Source organism: Chenopodium quinoa, unplaced genomic scaffold (genome assembly GCF_001683475.1).
Source record: "Chenopodium quinoa cultivar QQ74 unplaced genomic scaffold, ASM168347v1, whole genome shotgun sequence".
NCBI classification, from domain to species: Eukaryota; Viridiplantae; Streptophyta; class Magnoliopsida; order Caryophyllales; family Amaranthaceae; genus Chenopodium; species Chenopodium quinoa.
The window spans coordinates 354,574-372,987 of record NW_018742669.1 but is presented as its reverse complement, the minus strand read 5'-3'; the positions used below and the strand labels follow the sequence as shown (position 1 = coordinate 372,987).

Below are 18,414 nucleotides of genomic sequence, written 5' to 3'. Positions count from 1 at the left end.
AATTCCATAATTGATGACTGTTTATATAAGTCACAATTAGATTTTGTATTCTAGATAGATTATGGAATTGTGACTGCTGTTATAAACCAAAATCGAATTGTAACTTATGAGATTATGAAATTCCATAAGAAGTCAAAATCGAATTGTGATTTTTTTATTTTTTATAAGGAGCCAATTACTTTGGACAACTATACTTAATTTTTCAAAACATTGAAATACGCGTTAGCCAATTTGGTATGGGTGGTTACTTTGATTGAAGTAGTTGATAATTATATATTAGACATTGTTTTAGAGGGTTCTCGACTCAATGAAGTAAATGTCCTTAGCCAGTCCATCTACATTTCTCCATACCTCTCTAGCTGCGCACAATCCCAAAAACACGTACGAAGATGTATGTTTTGCACCATAGTGCTTGCATTTAGGGCCATATACTGCATTTCTTTTAACAAGTTTCACATTTTTCATTAGCCCATCCTGCATACAAAACCGTAAATACATGGCTACATGTACTCGTTATACTTAAACCCGCTAGTTTAAATCCCAATTCTTGTCGCAAATTGCATTATCATCACATATTCACACCTAATTCCTTGTAAGGTTGTTTTAACAGAGAAAGCTCTCATAGGTGAGCTTCCACCCCTTCCCTTCCTTCCATCAAACCAAACTTAGATGAAATCATCCAATATTCCATATGGTTTCCTTATTATATACGAGTACTTTCATAATACATTATAAGGTGTTTAACGTCTATGTGTCACGTATACTCCCCTCATTACGCCAAGTCACCCATTCAATTACTAAGAGTACTTTCATAATATATTAAAAGGCGTTTCTAAGAACGTCTATGTGTCACGTATACTCCTCTCACTACGTCACGTCACCCACTCAATTACTTTCATTTATATTTCATTGCATGTCATGCACTTATAATAATTAAAAAAAAAAATTCATTGCATGTCATGCACTTATAATAATTAAAAAAAAGTTCTTCACAAGATTTGAACATGCAACTTATACTCTTACAACTAAGTGTCTTACCACCAAGTTGTGTGATTTTTTATACAATCTTTTAAATACAAAATATTAATATGTAGCAAATGACAATATGAACCACAAATTTAATTACAAGAAAATTGAGTCATATATTACAACGTATATTAATAATCAATTTCATGTAATAACCCGGGCATCACCTGGGTAATAAAAAAACTAGTTCTTGTATGATTTGAAGGATGGTAATTATTTGAGGGAAAAAAAAAAAAAAAAAAAAAGAGTTATGAAAGACACATGTATAAATGTTGGATGATAAAGTAATGATTTATGACATATGAACTTTACTAATTGGGGGCATACCAAACCTTTTGTGTAATGTCACTACTACACACTTGACTCAATAAATAGCCCATTTCCCAACTAAAGATTCCATATTTTCTCCCTCCTTTTTAATGATTTTCACAAAAAAATTAAATCTTCACCCCTCCTTTTCTTTTCTTTTTTTCTTTCTTTCTTTCTTTTTTTCTTTTTGACAAAAAAATAAAAATGAATTCTTCACCTCCTTTTATAAATAATTAAAAAAAAAAACTTTGACTTTAAAATAATATGATGAGATAAGATAAAGTTCTCTATAAAAAAATTTATTCCCTCTTTAAAAAACAGAGTATTCAACAATCCTCGCATAAATCGTGTTGTTTCTACTGCTATGGCCTTCAAATTTCTCGGTTTATATAATTTCTCTCTCCTAATTTTCTCCGCCGCCGTCGCCACCGCTTACTCCGCCGTCTCTTTCCGTCGCCCTCTTCACTACTTTATCGGTTAGCTCTCTTTCTCTCTTTGCTGATACTCAATTCTATAAAAAAAAAAATGGCGTCGAATTTAATTTGTTTTAACCTAATTTTTGTGGAATTGCGTTTTTTATTATCTAAATTTGGCTTTTCTATGTTCGATTACTGTTGAATTTTTAGCTTTCGTATGTCGAATTGAGATGAATTTGAGTATTTTTGGTGTTGATTGATTGGAATTAACAAGTTTGGATATTTATGAGTATGTTTTGAATTATATTTGTGCATTTTATGTATTTGTATTATGAATTGAAAATTAATGACCTTGTGATTACTGTTTGGTTCATCAGGTGTTTGAAACAATCGGAAGTATGGGGGATGTAATTGATTTAACTGGTGATGGTGGTGTTCTGAAGACTTTTGTAAGGCGGCCTAAGGATAATGCTGTTGGTCCAACAGATGAACTTCCTCTTGTGGATGGTATATTCACTTGAGAATACTTATCAATGCTTATGATGTCTTTTTGATTGTGTTTGTGTCTTTATAATCCTTTGAGCCGCATTGTCGTGGCGAAACATTTTACGAGCTATAGAAGATAACTAGAGACGATTTGAGTTGTTGCCACAGCCTGTTGTGGGAAAACATTTTATGAGATATAGAGGATAACTAGAGATTAATGATTTCTTAGCTTCTAGAGTTGTAGTGGCGAATATTTTTACAGGCTATCGAAGATAACTAGAGATGATTTGAGTTGTTGCTGCAGCCTGTTGTGGGAAAACATTTTATGAGATATAGAGGATAACTAGAGATTAATGATTTTGCACCTTGTAGAGTTGTAGTGGCGAATCATTTTTTGAGATGTAGAAAATAATCAGAGATTTAATAGTTGTGGAGAGACTTGTAAATCGGTCCTTGAATAAGATGATCTTTTGTTTATGACTCGGCTGCTGTCACTGAATTGATGGTGTTGTTATTTGGGATAGACACAAACACTCACAAAACTGGATATTATGATATTTATCTCCTACTCCTTTGCCTTTTCCCCCCTATGGAACTAATGGAAGTATATACTGTCATTAAACCATTACAAGAAATACCTTGAGAGGATAGAGGAGGAAAATGTCTCATGAATGCATTCTGGTAGCTTGAGAATAAATGCACATCACTATTTTGGAACAATCATACAATTTTTTATTAAAGATGTCAAATTCAGCAATAGCTTGATAATAACTGTGCATCATTATTATGGAAGTTTTGAGTTTGACTTCTTTTTTTTTATAAAAAATTATCTTATGCATCGTTCTTTCTTCAATCAAGGTGGTTGATTCACTGCTCTTTTTTTAATTGTCTTTTAGAAAGGATATCTGTTGGTTTTTCTTTTTCTTACTTGTATTAAGAGCCTCTTGCTTATTCCTTTTTCCGATATAGGGGAGCTTGATATGGGTTACTCAAACTCTTTAGTATAGAACTGTGTTATAGTTATAATTTGGACTTGAACAAATTGAAGGATAGGTAGTTTGTATCAAGAGGGTAATGGCAATGAAGAATTTTCTTCGTATGATGTATGTGCTATTAAAATGTTGTTACAGCAATGAAATTCTATAGCTGTTACTTTAGTCTGACTTTTTCATTTTTGGGTGTGGCAGTTCATTATGAAGGCATTCTGGCTGAAACAGATGAAGTCTTTGATAGTACACATGAAGACAATACAATCTTCTCATTTGAGATAGGACAGGGCACAGTGATCAAAGCATGGGATATTGCAGTCAAAACTATGAAGGTGAATATCACTGATTTGCTTATTCATAAGCTCTTCCACCTAATTATTAGTATCATCTAGTTGAAATTTGACAATCAGTTTTTTAACAGGTTGGTGAAATAGCTAAGATTACTTGCAAGCCCGAGTATGCATATGGAAGTGCAGGTTCACCTCCAGACATTCCTCCAGGGTATGTCACCGCTCACTGCCTTTTCAACTTAATGATTCCTGTCAAAACCTTTTTTTTTTTTTTGGTTGTATTGCTAAGTGCTAACTGCTAAGCCGTTTTGTTATTTCATTCTAATCAATGCTTCATGATGTTTTTTGAGAAAAAAGAGGGAGCGGGGGGGGGGGGGGGGTTGGTGTTTGGGGGATCAAGAATTTTTCTTCTGAAGTTCGTAATTGTTGTCTCCTTTTGTTAATTTCATCGACTTGATCTTGTATTATGTAGTGCAACCTTAATATTTGAGGTGGAGTTGGTAGCCTGCCGACCACGCAAGGGTATGAGTGTTGGTGGTGCTGCAGATGAGAGGGCTAGGCTTGAGTAAGTTGCTTATTTCTATTCTCGATTAGTCTTTTGGCCAGTGTATTATTGTTCATTACTTTCTGTTGTATGACAACAAAATAGGGAGTTGAAAAAGCAGAGAGAGATGGCAGCTGCAATGAAAGAAGAAGAGAAGAAGAAGCGAGAGGAAGCTAAAGCAGCAGCTGCTGCTCGTATCCAAGCCAAGATGGAGGCAAAGAAAGGCCAGGGGAAGGGAAAGGGCAAAGGAAAATAGGTACTGTTCTGGCCTTTCATAGCCATCCTTCAGACATGTAGAAAGTAGAACATATCTCTGCCTTTCCGTGTCACTTTGCTACAATAATGGGAAGCATATGAATGCTCCAGTAAGACCATTTTCTGTTAGCAAGTATACAAATTCAGTGTGAGATAATGTAATAAACATCTTTTTCGTTAATGAAATTGCATGTTTGTGTCTCGTAAAAAACTTGTGAATTTCATTGTGTATCTTGTCCTTTACATGATCATTAAACAAGGAAAATTAAATGAAAAAACAATGAAGAATGGAAAATTGAAAAGAAAACTTTCTACAGCTAATTGTCCACTCTATCCTGTTTAGGGTTTGACAAAGTAGAAAATGAGTGGCAGTGTAATAAATTTAACAGAAACTTAGGAGAGGGGGGGGGGGGGTTGTTTGGAATTTGAAGAGGGGGCTGGGAAACCGTTCTCTGGTAGAGGAGTTGTGGAAAAATTTTCGGGTGAAGCACTTTCAGCATTTCGGGAGATCAGATGGGGGTGGTGGCAGCTTCTGGTTTGGCAGCTTTCCATCTTCAACTACCCAGGCCATTTTCAAGCCCCAGCTTGTGTGAACTTCCAAATGGCAATGCATGAACCATACTCCTATATAGATAAGTCAAATCACAAAAATTACTATTAGTTTTAGTTACCTTCATAAATTTTGCAGACTATTTTTGATAATAATCACTAAAATGGATGTAGCATACCTGGATTGTCTGCAAGGAAACGAATGGCAACCCACCCTCCTGCAGGCACACCAACAGTGTTCCTCTCTACGGGGTCAACAAGGTTGTACTTTGCTGGGTCTTTTTTAGGATCAAAGTTTCCAAAGCCTTGTCCAACTACAAAGAAGTTGTACCCATGAAGGTGAAGTGGGTGGCTCTCTGCCCCAAGAATGCTGGTGCCTTGCATAACCAGCTCAACACTGGTATTAAATGGAACCGACACCACCTTTGTCCCATCTATCACATTCGTGTTATTAGGTGGTGTACCGGTGTAGTTGAAGGGGATTAGTGGTGCAGTGGGAAGATTAGTGGTGAAAACCCCGTTCGATTGTCGGAGGAAGTGTGATTGCAGGAGAGCTTTTGTAGGCATGACAAAAGAGACATTGTTAATAGCAGCCGCGAACATGGTGGTATTAGTTGGGCCTTGGCATGTATGGTTTTTAGGACATGGGTTGGTCCCTAACCCTACTGTGAAGAAGAAGTATTTATCGACAATCTTTGGTACATTGGCCGGGTATTTGACATTTGCTAGGCTTCTAAGTTTGTTGGTGAAGTTGGCTACAAAAGACGTGTCTCCCAAGGCTGGAAGGGTGGGCTTGAAGAGAGGAAGCTTTTTGATTGAAGTTGATGGCTTTGGTTGGTGGTATTCAAGGATTCCGGCAACAGTAGAGTTGTCAAAGGTACCGTTTCCTGTAACATAAGGCCGAGCCATCATGAGGAAGGTAGCTTCAGGGTAATGAGGCTTTGTCTTGAGGAGGACATTGGTAGTTTGCCCAGGAGTTATGATAATTGTATCCGACTCAAAGGGCTTAACATAGACAGCATCAACATCCACTGTTGTGAGAGTGTGATTGGCAATGCTAAAGAAGAGATCGTCATTGAGTGCAGCATTAACAAGCCTTAAGAGATAAGTTTTGCCCGGTTTTACACCCAATTTGAAGGTGTCTGCACATAAACTTTTGTATTAGTCACAGTTTATATATTCAGTTCAGACAATGTTAAATCTTTCTTGCCATATACCTTTAGCTGAGCAGTTGTATAATAGTCCAGGAAGGCCATTGATGGTGTAGGCATCTGATACATTTGGACCGCCTCCTGTTTTCGTTGCTTGGTTAATGACTGCCTCAGTGTCTGCATTCCACCATTCTCCTGCAAGCCCACATACAATTTGATTTATTTCACACAATGATTATTTTTAGTCATTCTATACAATGTTTGATATTGAAATGTAGCTTATAGTAGAGATGGAAGTATTACCAAAGATAAGAGGAACTTCCTTATAGGGCTGGGGAAATGGGTATGGAACACCACGCTTAGGGAGAATAATTATAGGTCCGTAGAGGGTTGATCTTAGCCAAGAAATGTGGGCATGCCACCATAGTGTGCCCCTCTGACCGAAAATGGTGAAATTGTATACATAAGTCTTTCCTGTTTGTATGGGGCATTGTGTTATATATGCTGGTCCATCTGCCCATCCACTTCGGAGCTGCCTGATCCCATGCCTGTGTACACAGTCGCACATATTAGTTTGAGATTGTTTTGATGTCATTTGTTATAATTTTATAAAACTTGATGAAAGGATACCAATGGATGGTAATATTGTTTTGGACATGGTTGACAACTTTAATATTGAGTCGATCACCCTCTCGAGCAACAATACGAGGCCCTGGAAATTGCCCATTTACTGTGACAATGCTCTTGGTGTGGCATAATCTTGTAACATTTTTCAACTTGATCTACAATTTATATAATAATGAAATGAGAATGGTTAGGAAAATAAGTATATAATGAATTGAATTTTCAAGGTGACTATAAAAGTTTATTCATGTACATCAAACGTGTAGTGCCTGGTGATGCCTGTGTAAGCTGCATTGGCGACATTGTTGGAAAGCATGTAGCAGGAAATGCTAAAAAGGGCAATAAGCAATCTGTTGAAAGTTGCCATTTTTGGCAAACTTGGTAGCTAAGAGATTGTATTTGTGAGTGATACTACCAAATTAAGAATGATAGATGATGGAACTTTTAAGAGATGAGCTTATATAGGGTACATCTCAGATGATTAGGTAGGAAAAATGGATATTGAAACTTTCAGCATTGTGACCAATTTGGTTGTTACATTGTTGGTTTTAGAGTGATTCTGAAGTCTGTTGTTACTCTTTAAACTCTAGGGTTAATGTTTGTAATGTTAAATTAAGTGACAATTATGCCTTGGTTCTGAATGTAATACTACAACAAAACTAGGGACAATTACCAAGTTACGTGCTTAGGTTTATTTACTTGTTTCATTGCAGCTTTATTATTGGTTTAGCAAAACTCTGGTTAATTTTGCCTTCATATATTAGAGGTTAGCAATGGTGTCCTCGGACTTGTTGCTGCTTAGTCCAACATTTGAATTCTGTTTAAGATTTTTCTGCATATTTGAAAATCCCGTAAGTTTGGGTCGTAGGCTAATTATTGTCTATTAACACTTCTGTAGGCACTCTGATGAAGTTCTATTTGCCTAATGAAGTTCCTAGCAGAGGCGCAGAGCAATGCGAAATTAATGCTTTAATAGGTAAATTAGTTTAATCTATTAGTAATTGTCAAAATATAGTGTAGCCCATTTCCAAATATTCCAATTAATAGATTGATTTTTCCCAGTTTGAAATTACTATTTCATAATTTGTCTGAGAACTGTTTAAGAAAGAAAATGACACCAAGCCTACTCTTCTTCTACAAGTTTAGCTGGTAATTTTATAATGATTAATGTATTAGTTTAAATTCATGATAATGTAGTCGCGTCATTACTTAACAGTGTGATTAGTAGCAGTGAGTTAGTAAATGGTTAGTGAAAATATGGTGTAAACTGAGTTGACAATAGAAGCAAATACTAGCTGTATTGAATGTACCCTAAAAAAGCTTCACTTGAAGGGTACTCCTGTTCAAAGGCCTTCCTTATAAACGTATGCATACACAGTTGCAAGGTCAATCTCCACAAAAGAGTGCATTACAAAATACTAATACTTCCTGAGCAAGGCCTTTTGTAAGCCAGGATAAGTTTAAAATTTTGAGGGCAAAAAGTATAGAATATATTGCCAGTTAAGACAATAGACTTTTAATTTTGTTTCATATGAATGATGTGGAGATATGGATCTTAATATACACATTGATTTAATGTTGAGACCGAGTTGATCAATCATAGTCCCTTGCCACATCACATTTTTTAGGAAAATTCTACATGGCGATCTTATCATATTATTACGTAAAGGTGGGCACGGGCCGGATTGGCCTGCAGGCGGCCCGGCCCAGCCCGACACGAAATTCGACGAGGCACGGCAGGGCCCGTCATCTGGCCCGGCCTGGCACGGTGGTCGCTTGGCGTGCCGTGGGCCGTGCCACGGACAACAGTTGCAATTTTCCAGCACGGCACGGTATGAGCCCGCCCCTTGGCCTGCTTGCCGGCCCGCCAAGCACGCCCCGTTTATATATATATATATATATATAATATTAATTTATTTTTAAAAAATAATATAATCATTTTCTTTTTTTAAAAAAAAAAAAGAACAAAGTCGAAGTTCAAACATGCCTGGCACGTGGGCTGGCCTGGTGGAAATGGAGGCACGGCCCGCCGCCATGGCTAGCCCGCGATGGCCCGGCCCGGCATGTTGCCCACCTTTATTATTATGTTAACGTCATTTTTTTTTTAAAAAAATAATCTTAAACCCCTCCTCTCCCCTTCCATTACCATCCCGCGGACTGCCTACACACTGTCCTGACCACTACTTCGCAGCCCCATTTTTCATTTTTTTCCCATAAGGGGTTGTGGCTGTGGGGAATGAGAAAAAAAATGAAGAGGTAGAGCCATAGAAAGCTGATGAGAAAGGAAGGTAGGCAGAACAACTCTGGCTGCTAGGGAAACTAGGCGTCATAATTAAATGGTTACGTTGGCTGAAGGACACAATGGATAGGTTTTATACTGGGTTGCAGCAATGCGAAGAGTGAAGAGATTGCAGGGAGGGTTCAAGAAAAGGTACCACCAAAGGCAATAGGATACAACATGAGTCGAGTCATCAGAACATACGGGCACTTGGCTAGCCCTAAAAGATTGCTACTGATTTGTTGGGGATTGACTGTGTGACACAGAAGTCGGGATTATTTTTATTTTTAGGTAACTTAGCCACATTTAAATGCCTTCTGACTTGCATATCTAAGGGCACGAAAAGCTTCTACTGTAGTTCTGTAAAAATTAGCAATCGATAATAAGGAATATTTTGTGAATTCTAAATAGAAAGTGCAAAAAACACCGGGCTTCATATTAATTCTCCCTACATGGAGGAGTATGTTGCATCTTAACCACAGTCTAATTATAATAACGGCTACATGATCAAATAACTGAATAAGGGCATTCATAATTAAGAAATTTTGGACCTACTATATCAAATGAAATTTAAGTTTTAAATGGTGTCAGATTATATTTATTTATTTTTTTATTAATTGAGCGTGGCTGATATTGGCATTCATAATTAAGAAAATTTTCACCTACTACATTAATTTTCCTTAGACTTTTAAAGGAAGAGAGAATGGCAATACTGATATATTGGCATTTGTATTACTTCGTATTATTATTGGGTTTAAATTTCATATTATGTCGCATTCATCATTTTGTAATTTAAGTGCTTTGATTGTATGAGCAATGAGCATAGTAAAGAATATTTTACCTTGAGTTTGTTCTTTGAATTGCTTAGTCACACCTAAAAACGACAACGTTTCTGCATGTTTTTGGTAAGCATTATATTGAATCTATCGTCCATAAATGTTTAGAATCAACGTCCTTCATAAGGTTTTAAGCTAGGTGTGAAACGAAGTGTCGAAGTCTTCATCATAATATAGCTGTTGGATTATAAAGTGTTTTGGCTCCTTTAACTTTATAAGAGAGTGTTTGATACGATAATACTCGATGTTCTTATTGATCGAAACCTATTAGAAAGATAATTTTAAACTGAGTGTGAAATACTCAAAATTTATTTCATACTTGAAGTTTGTTGTTGTAAGCAAAGTATGAAATACATACAGAAATTTTCTTTTCACTTGGTTGTCAAACAAAGACATCTATAAGATCGAGATACAATTTAAAGTGGATAAAAATATCCGATAATATCCTTCTACTTCCTTCAAAAGGGTTGACAAGCTAAGGAAGATTGTGACATATTATGAAATTTATGAAGCAGATATTTGCGAATATAACAAAAGATTTCCTAGGAAAAACTTAGAATCAATCTCTGTTAGTGCAGAAAATTTTCTCAGTGAAGCACTTTCAACACTTAGGATAGTCGGCTGGGGGTGGTGGCAGCTTCTGATTAGGCAGCATTCCGTCTTCGACTACCCAAGCCATCTTCAAGCCCCAACTTGTGTGAACTTCCAAATGGCAGTGCATGAACCATACTCCTATAAAAATTGCATCCAAAATAATAATAATAAAAAAAGACGTCTATATGTTAGTCTTATTTAGATTCAATATTTAAGCTAATTATTTTACACAATCTCAAAAATGGTTGTTATCAAACTTAATTATCATACCTGGATTGTCTGCAAGGAATCGAATGGCGACCCACCCTCCTGCAGGAACACCGACTGTGTTCCTCTCAACAGGATCAACAAGGTTATACTTAGCAGGGTCTTTTTTAGAATCGAAGTTTCCGAAGCCTTGTCCAACCACAAAGAAGTTAAACCCATGAAGGTGAAGTGGGTGGCTCTCTGCCCCTAGAATGCTGGTGCCTTGCATCACCAGTTCCACGCTGGTGTTGAATGGAATCGATACCACCTTAGTTCCGTCTATCACATTTGTGTTGTTTGGTGGTGTACCGGTGTAGTTAAAAGGGATTAGTGGTGAGGTAGGAAGATTGGCAGTGAAAACCCCGTTTGATTGACGTTGGAAGTGTGATTGCAAAAGGGCTTTTGTAGGCATGACAAAGGAGACATTGTTAATAGAAGCCGCGAACATGGTGGTATTGGTTGGGCCTTGACAGGTATGGTTTTTGGGACATGGATTGGTTCCTAACCCCACTGTGAAGAAGAAGTGTCTGTCGACATTCTTTGGTACATTCACCGGATATTTGACATTTGCTAGACTTCTAAGTTTGTTGGTGAAGTTGGCTACAAAAGAAGTGTCATTAAGGGCTGGAAGAGTGGGCTTGAAGAGAGGAAGCTTCTTGATTGAAGTCGACGGTTTTGGGTGTTGATATTCAAGCATACCGGCAACAGTAGAGTTGTCAAAGGTGCCACTTCCTGTAGCATAAGGCCGAGCCATCATGAGGAAGGTAGCACCAGGGTAAGTAGGCTTTGTCTTGAGGAGGACATTGGTAGTTTGACCGGGAGTTATGATGATTGTATTGCTCTCAAAGGGCTTAACATAGACAGCATCGACATCCACTGTTGTGAGAGTGTGATTGGCAATGCTAAAGAAGAGATCGTCATTGAGCGCAGCATTAATAAGCCTTAGGAGATAAGTTTTGCCAGGTTTTACGCTCAATTTGGAGGTGTCTGCACAGACGTTTGTGATTAGTCACTGTTTGTATATTCAGTGAAATAAGTTTAAGCCTTTCTTGCATATACCTTTAGCTGAGCAGTTGTATAATAGTCCGGGAAGGCCGTTGATGGTGTAGGCATCTGATACATTTGGACCACCTCCTGTTTTCGTTGCTTGGTTAATGACTGCCTCAGTGTCTGCATTCCACCATTCCCCTGCAAGCCCACATACGATTTGATTAATTTCACACAATGATAATTTTTAGTGTTCTAAACAATGTTTGAAATTGAAGAGAAGCATACAGTAGAGTTGGAAGCATTACCAAAGATAAGGGGAACTTCCTTATATGGCTGGGGAAATGGATATGGAACACCGCGCTTAGGGAGAATAATGATAGGTCCGTAAAGGGTTGATCTTAACCAAGAAATGTGTGCGTGCCACCAAAGTGTTCCTCTCTGGCCAACAATGGTGAAGTTGTATACATAAGTCTGTCCAGTTTGTATGGGGCACTGTGTTATGTATGCTGGTCCGTCTGCCCATCCACTTCGTATTTGCCTGATCCCATGCCTGCTCATAGTCACATAATTCAGTATGATATTGTTTGATGTCATTACATTAGCAAATAAAAATGAAACTTGAAGATGGAAGATATACCAATGGAGTGTAATATTGTTTTTGACATGGTTGACTACTTTGATAACAAGTCGATCACCCTCTCTAGCAACAATACGAGGCCCTGGAAACTGCCCGTTCACTGTCACAATGCTCTTAGTGTGGCATAATCTTGTCACATTTTGCATCTTAATCTACAAACAAAATGTTGTAATAAAAATGATTAGTAAAGACAATGCTGCAGCCTGCATGTATGATATATAAGGTCAAAACTATGTTGAATTTCAGAGCCAACTTAATAAGTGATTTCATGTACATCGAATTTGTAGTGTCTGGTGATGCCAGTAGAAGTTGCAGCGGAGACATTGTATGAAAGCATCGAGCAGGCGATGCTAAAAAGGGCAATGATGAGCAAACTGTGGAAAGTTGCCATATCTATCGAACTAAGAAGCTTAAGAGAAAGTATTATGAGAATGAGAATGATGATTTGAGTTTACAAGATTGGAGGTTATATAGAGTGTATCTCCTATGATTAGGTGTGCAAAAAAATTGAATATTGAAGTTCCAGCACAATGGACCAAATCGTTTGTTACATTGTTGGTTTTAGAGTGATCCTAAAGTCAATGCATAATATTTGAGATTTTTGTTTATCATTGGTATTAGCTTATTTAGCTACTGTCGTAGTAAGGATTAAAAGATGTATGTAGTTCAATCTCAATAATAAAATTGATTTCCTGCATCAAAGAATAGCACAGTAAAGCACTTTCCGATTGTGTTAAAATTTTGACACTAAATTCTCTAATATTTTTTTGATTGTGTAGGGGAAGGACACCAATAAGCCTATTCTTCGTTAACAAGTTCGACCAGTGAATGTACGTATAATGCAATGTTGTTTTGGCTCCATTTAGAGAATACGATAGATGTTAATGCAATGTTGTTTTGATTCGATTTCAAGAATACGATAGATGTTATGTCTCAACATTATCAAAGTACTGATAAGTAAATATTTAGAGGAAATAGAAGAATAGAAGCATGGCATAAGCTGTTAAGTTATGAAAATGTACCCTAAAAAATAAAAAGGCGTCACTTTAAGGGTACTCCTGTTGAAAGGCTTTTCTTGTAAACGTCTGCATGCATGGTTGTAAGGTCTACCTCCGTAAAAGAGTGCATTACAAAATACTGCTACTTCTCGAGCAAGGCATTTTAGAAAGAATTTAATTATAATTTTGAGGAAATTATATGATAAAGTATAGGATGTGTATACTTAATAGGTTCATGAGAATCTCGACACGATGTTGTTTGGTGCGATAAAGAACATTGTTCTTGATATTGATTGACACTTACAAAGTTACAATAAAGATTATTGCAATGTCCATTATAATTTAAAGAATGAAAGTTACATTATATTGTCTAGGTGAGGTTTCACAAATTCCATTGTTGATATTTTTCACACTTTTCCATTTTGCATTAGCATGTATATATTCTAGTGAACTACTAGTAGTCTATAAAAATAGTATGAAGTATTTCGTATGGTGTATAATTTTTGATTGGTAGGTGTGGTATGAATGTTGCAATAATTAGACATTGCAATATTTTTTTGATACATGTTAAACACTTTGTTTTTTTCTTACTTGTGCCTTTTATATTCTAATTTAATTTTTATTATATATGATTTTGGTTTTTAACTATGATTAATTAGCAATATTGTCATTGGTTAGTAATGAATTGAAAATTCAACTTTTCAAAAAAATAATTGAAAGTTCGACTTTTTTAATTATCTGAATTTGAAAAAAAAAAAATGAATTTTTAAAAAAGAAAAATCATTTTTTATAAGCTAAGTTTGACCAACAAAAAAATAAATAAAAAATTGGCTAATAAAATTTAAGTATAGTGGTAATCATTTTAAAAAAGACTACAGAAATATCCATTTTATTTAAAATAATTAATTTAATTTAGATGTAAATAGAACTTGAATAACTATTATTAACTTTTTAGTTCATTAGCACATTTTTCCTAAAAGAAAATATATGATGAACCGAATACACGATAGATAGGGTCAAAGAAAGGTTTGGCCATTATTATATAGTAGTATTAAACAATTCAAACCTAAAATATTAGGTGACCAAAACAAAAAGCAATGATCACCATCAACATGACAATGAGCAACTTTATCAAACTTCAAAGCTCAAAATGACAATGATTTCATTCATCAACATCAAAGTTCAAAAGGTAAATGATTCCAATTAAGATCTAGCTTAACGTATCTTAAGTATATCGTTAAGGGTGTTAATGTTATGTTATTAAAGTAACACACACATCAAGTTAAATTGTAGTCTAAAATCCTATGGCAACGGTTAAATAGGAGTCTTTTTTTTTTTTTGACGGAATTAGGAGTCTAATACAATGACATTAATTTCTGTAAGATCTTGAAAATTATTAGTAGGACAGTCAAATGTACTATAAGCAAGCTACATCTAATGGTACTCTTTATCATTATAATGATACTAAAAACTGTGTTAATATCTAATACTCCGTAGTACAAATCAATAATGTGATGGCGAAGGTGGTAGAGGCGTACAGTTGCTGTTGCACAAAATCAGAAATGTCATAGGATTGACGCTTTCCCGGTTAGTTGCCCTTAGGGTCTTCTTAGTCATAGAGTGTAATGGTGTATACAACGGTTTTGTTTACGTGCACATCAAATTCACGACGGGGTTGGTAGCCTAATTGGCTCGATGTTAGCCATTGTGGCATACCCGTAGCTCGCTCATCATAGCTATGTTATTACCTGTACTGTGCCCTCTACAAGTTAATTTGGTGCCATGTTATACACTGATACCTAATGGACTCGGTGTCGGTTAGTTGCTATTATTATTTAAAGCGCGCCGGTTGCCTATATTCGATACAAAATAATAATATGAATCTTGGTAAGGGGAAGGTTGCTTTGTCATACTACCATATACTCCTAGAAGGATGTGTGAAGCTTGAGGCGCTCTTTTTTTTTTTTTTTTTTTTGACAACGAGGCACGGTTGCTTATATCGTACTAGTTCCAACAGCGTTGTAGTTTTCATCCAAGAACTTCACATTCTACGTATTTTATTTTTTAATTGAACCAAGTAATATTGCAAAGGCATACTGAAGTACCTAAATTGAAAAACGTGAGCTGATGTAATGGAATAATTTGAGCAATTTCTTTTGAAAAATTGGTAAAAGAAGATTCATACAGAAGTTCAACTTACACTTGATCAACGAAAACAATACAAAATGAGAAAATTTAAGAAGAAATCTTTCTACGGCTAATTGGCCACTCATCCTATCCTTCATAAGGTATAACAAGTTAGAAATTGAGCCGCACTGTGAAAGTCATAACAAACAAACTTAAGGAAAAAACTTTCCTAGAAAAAAAATATCAGTCATTTTCTGTCACTCATTACAGGAAAAAATTCTCAGGTGAAGCACTTTGATCAACACTTGGGATAATCGGCTGGGGGTGGTGGCAGCTTCTGATTAGGCAGCTTTCCGTCTTCGACTACCCAAGCCATCTTCAAGCCCCAACTTGTGTGAACTTCCAAATGACAGTGCATAAACCATACTCCTATAAAGATTGCATTATAAATTTTCATAATTAATTAGAACGTACAGTCTTTAAAGAAATTGTGCTAATATTAATATATAGTCTTAAATACATTCAAAATTTTATCAAATTATTTTTCATAATCTCAAAATTGGTTGTTATCATACCTGGATTGTCTGCATGAAATCGAATGGCAACCCACCCTCCCGCAGGCACACCAACTGTGTTCCTCTCAACAGGATCAACAAGGTTGTACTTAGCAGGGTCTTTTTTAGAATCGAAGTTTCCAAAGCCTTGTCCAACCACAAAGAAGTTAAACCCATGAAGGTGAAGTGGGTGGCTCTCTGCCCCTAGAATACTGGTGCCCTGCATCACAAGCTCGACGCTTGTGTTGAATGGAATTGACACCACCTTAGTTCCATCTATCACATTCGTGTTGTTAGGTGGTGTACCGGTGTAGTTGAAGGGGATTAGCGGTGATGTAGGAAGATTGGTGGTGAAGACACCATTTGATTGACGGGAGAAGTGTGATTGCAACAGAGCTTTTGTAGGCATGATAAAGGAGACATTGTTGATAGCAGCCGCGAACATGGTGGTATTGGTTGGGCCTTGACATGTATGGTTTTTAGGACATGGGTTGGTTCCTAACCCCACTGTGAAGAAGAAGTGTTTGTCGACATTCCTTGGTACATTCGCCGGGTATTTAACATTTGCTAGGCTTCTAAGTTTGTTGGTGAAGTTGGCTACAAAAGAAGTGTCATTAAGGGCTGGAAGGGTGGGCTTGAAGAGAGGAAGGTTCTTGATTGAAGTCGACGGTTTTGGGTGTTGGTATTCAAGCATACCGGCAACAGTAGAGTTGTCAAAGGTGCCGCTTCCTGTAGCATAAGGCCGAGCCATCATGAGGAAGGTCGCACCAGGGTAATTAGGCTTTGTCTTGAGAAGGACATTGGTAGTTTGACCGGGAGTTATGATGATTGTTTCGGTCTCAAAGGGCTTAACATAGACAGCATCGACATCCACTGTTGTGAGAGTGTGATTAGCAATGCTAAAGAAGAGATCGTCATTGAGCGCAGCATTAATAAGCCTTAGGAGATAAGTTTTGCCTGGTTTTACACTCAATCTGAAGGTGTCTGCACATACACTCACAATTAGTCACAATTTATATGTTCATTTCAAATAATTTTAAATCTTGCTAGCATATACCTTTAGCTGAGCAGTTGTATAATAGTCCGGGAAGGCCATTGATGGTGTAGGCATCCGATACATTTGGACCGCCTCCTGTTTTCGTAGCTTGGTTGATGACTGCCTCAGTGTCTGCATTCCACCATTCCCCTGCAAGCCCAGATACGTATAGTTTGATAAATTTCGCAAAATGTTAATTTTTAGTCATTCTAAATGATGATTGAAATTGAAGTGTAGCATGCAGTAGAGATGGAAGCATTACCAAAGATAAGAGGAACTTCCTTGTAAGGCTGGGGAAAAGGGTAAGGAACACCGCGCTTAGGAAGAATAACCATAGGTCCGTAAAGGGTTGATCTGAGCCACGAAATATGAGCATGCCACCAAAGTGTGCCTCTCTGTCCAACAACGGTGAAGTTGTATACATAAGTCTGTCCTGTTTGTATAGGGCACTGCGCTATGTAAGCCGGTCCATCTGCCCATCCACTTCGTATCTGCCTAATCCCATGCCTGGTATATAGTCACACGAATCAGTACAATTTTTTTTTTAATTTTTTTTTTATGTCAATTGTCAAGAATAAATTAACTTGATGACAAGTATACCAATGAATGGTAATGTTGTTTTGGACGTGGTTGACAACTTTGATAACTAGTCGATCACCCTCTCGAGCAACAATACGAGGCCCTGGAAACTCTCCGTTAACTGTGACAATGCTCTTGGTGTGGCATAATCTTGTCACATTTTGCAGCTTGATCTACAAGCATAATATTGCAACAAGAATATATCGAGTTAGAACATAATGTTGCATATAATATAAGAACAAAACTATATATAGAGTTGTTTCATGTACGTCGAACTTGTAGTGCCTAGTGATGCCAGTGTCAGCTGCATTAACAACATTGTTGGAAAGAATCGAGCACACGAAGCTGAAAAGGAGAAAGAACAATCTGTAGGAAGTTGCCATATTTTGCAACCTGATAAGCTTAAGAGAGTGTATTAGAGAATGATATCACCAACTCGAGAATGATTTTGGATTTTGCTATAAACTAAGGAGCTTATATAGGGTGTATTTTGACAAATTAGGTAGGAGGGAAAACAAAAGTAATGGTAATCGAAGCTCCAGCAAGTACTAATGGACTAATCTAATATGTTTGTTAGATTGTTGGTTTTAGAGTAATCCCAAAGTATATAGATTCTCTCGTGTATTTTTATTGTAATTATACAAAAAGAACAAAAATTAACTAAGTAAATTGTTACTTGTTCCTTTTTTCTATTCTTGATTATTACTATTAGCAAAGCCTTGCTTAGTTTTCTTAGCTAGTGTTCATGTGATAATGAAGTTAATTTTTCATTTTGTGAATATATTCATTGCAAAATGATGATCATCATATATGCTAAAGTAACCAGTAGTAGGCTAGTAGCAAGATGTAATTATTAATCAACACACCAACACGAGTATGTGTTTGTGTCAAATACAGTCA

At 36.6% G+C, this 18,414-nt stretch overlaps 4 protein-coding genes across 4 annotated transcripts; 1 reads left to right on the top strand and 3 right to left on the bottom strand.

Moving 5' to 3' along the window:
- The first annotated feature begins 1,555 nt into the window (after nucleotides 1-1,555).
- On the top strand, nucleotides 1,556-7,779 carry LOC110722327 (peptidyl-prolyl cis-trans isomerase FKBP20-1-like). Its single transcript, XM_021901600.1, has 7 exons — nucleotides 1,556-1,811; nucleotides 2,129-2,258; nucleotides 3,425-3,558; nucleotides 3,648-3,727; nucleotides 3,989-4,081; nucleotides 4,166-4,316; nucleotides 7,538-7,779. Exons 2-6 carry the CDS (start codon nucleotides 2,150-2,152, stop codon nucleotides 4,314-4,316), a joined length of 567 nt encoding a protein of 188 aa, XP_021757292.1. The 5' UTR covers nucleotides 1,556-1,811; nucleotides 2,129-2,149; the 3' UTR covers nucleotides 7,538-7,779.
- On the bottom strand, nucleotides 4,455-7,493 carry LOC110722326 (laccase-17-like). Its single transcript, XM_021901599.1, has 6 exons — nucleotides 6,893-7,493; nucleotides 6,646-6,797; nucleotides 6,319-6,563; nucleotides 6,082-6,210; nucleotides 5,044-6,006; nucleotides 4,455-4,939 (listed from the first exon to the last, which is right to left on the bottom strand). The coding sequence occupies exons 1-6, from the start codon at nucleotides 7,004-7,006 to the stop codon at nucleotides 4,809-4,811; spliced, it is 1,734 nt and encodes a 577-aa protein (XP_021757291.1). The 5' UTR covers nucleotides 7,007-7,493; the 3' UTR covers nucleotides 4,455-4,808.
- Nucleotides 7,780-10,099: 2,320 nt separating the features above from the next.
- On the bottom strand, nucleotides 10,100-12,648 carry LOC110722324 (laccase-17-like). The gene is made up of 6 exons (XM_021901598.1): nucleotides 12,495-12,648; nucleotides 12,221-12,372; nucleotides 11,889-12,133; nucleotides 11,653-11,781; nucleotides 10,618-11,580; nucleotides 10,100-10,485 (listed from the first exon to the last, which is right to left on the bottom strand). The coding sequence occupies exons 1-6, from the start codon at nucleotides 12,609-12,611 to the stop codon at nucleotides 10,355-10,357; spliced, it is 1,737 nt and encodes a 578-aa protein (XP_021757290.1). The 5' UTR covers nucleotides 12,612-12,648; the 3' UTR covers nucleotides 10,100-10,354.
- Nucleotides 12,649-15,175: 2,527 nt separating this feature from the next.
- LOC110722322 (laccase-17-like) lies at nucleotides 15,176-17,946 on the bottom strand. The gene is made up of 6 exons (XM_021901595.1): nucleotides 17,784-17,946; nucleotides 17,536-17,687; nucleotides 17,198-17,442; nucleotides 16,957-17,085; nucleotides 15,921-16,883; nucleotides 15,176-15,774 (listed from the first exon to the last, which is right to left on the bottom strand). The coding sequence occupies exons 1-6, from the start codon at nucleotides 17,895-17,897 to the stop codon at nucleotides 15,644-15,646; spliced, it is 1,734 nt and encodes a 577-aa protein (XP_021757287.1). The 5' UTR covers nucleotides 17,898-17,946; the 3' UTR covers nucleotides 15,176-15,643.
- Between the last annotated feature and the right edge of the window lie 468 nt (nucleotides 17,947-18,414).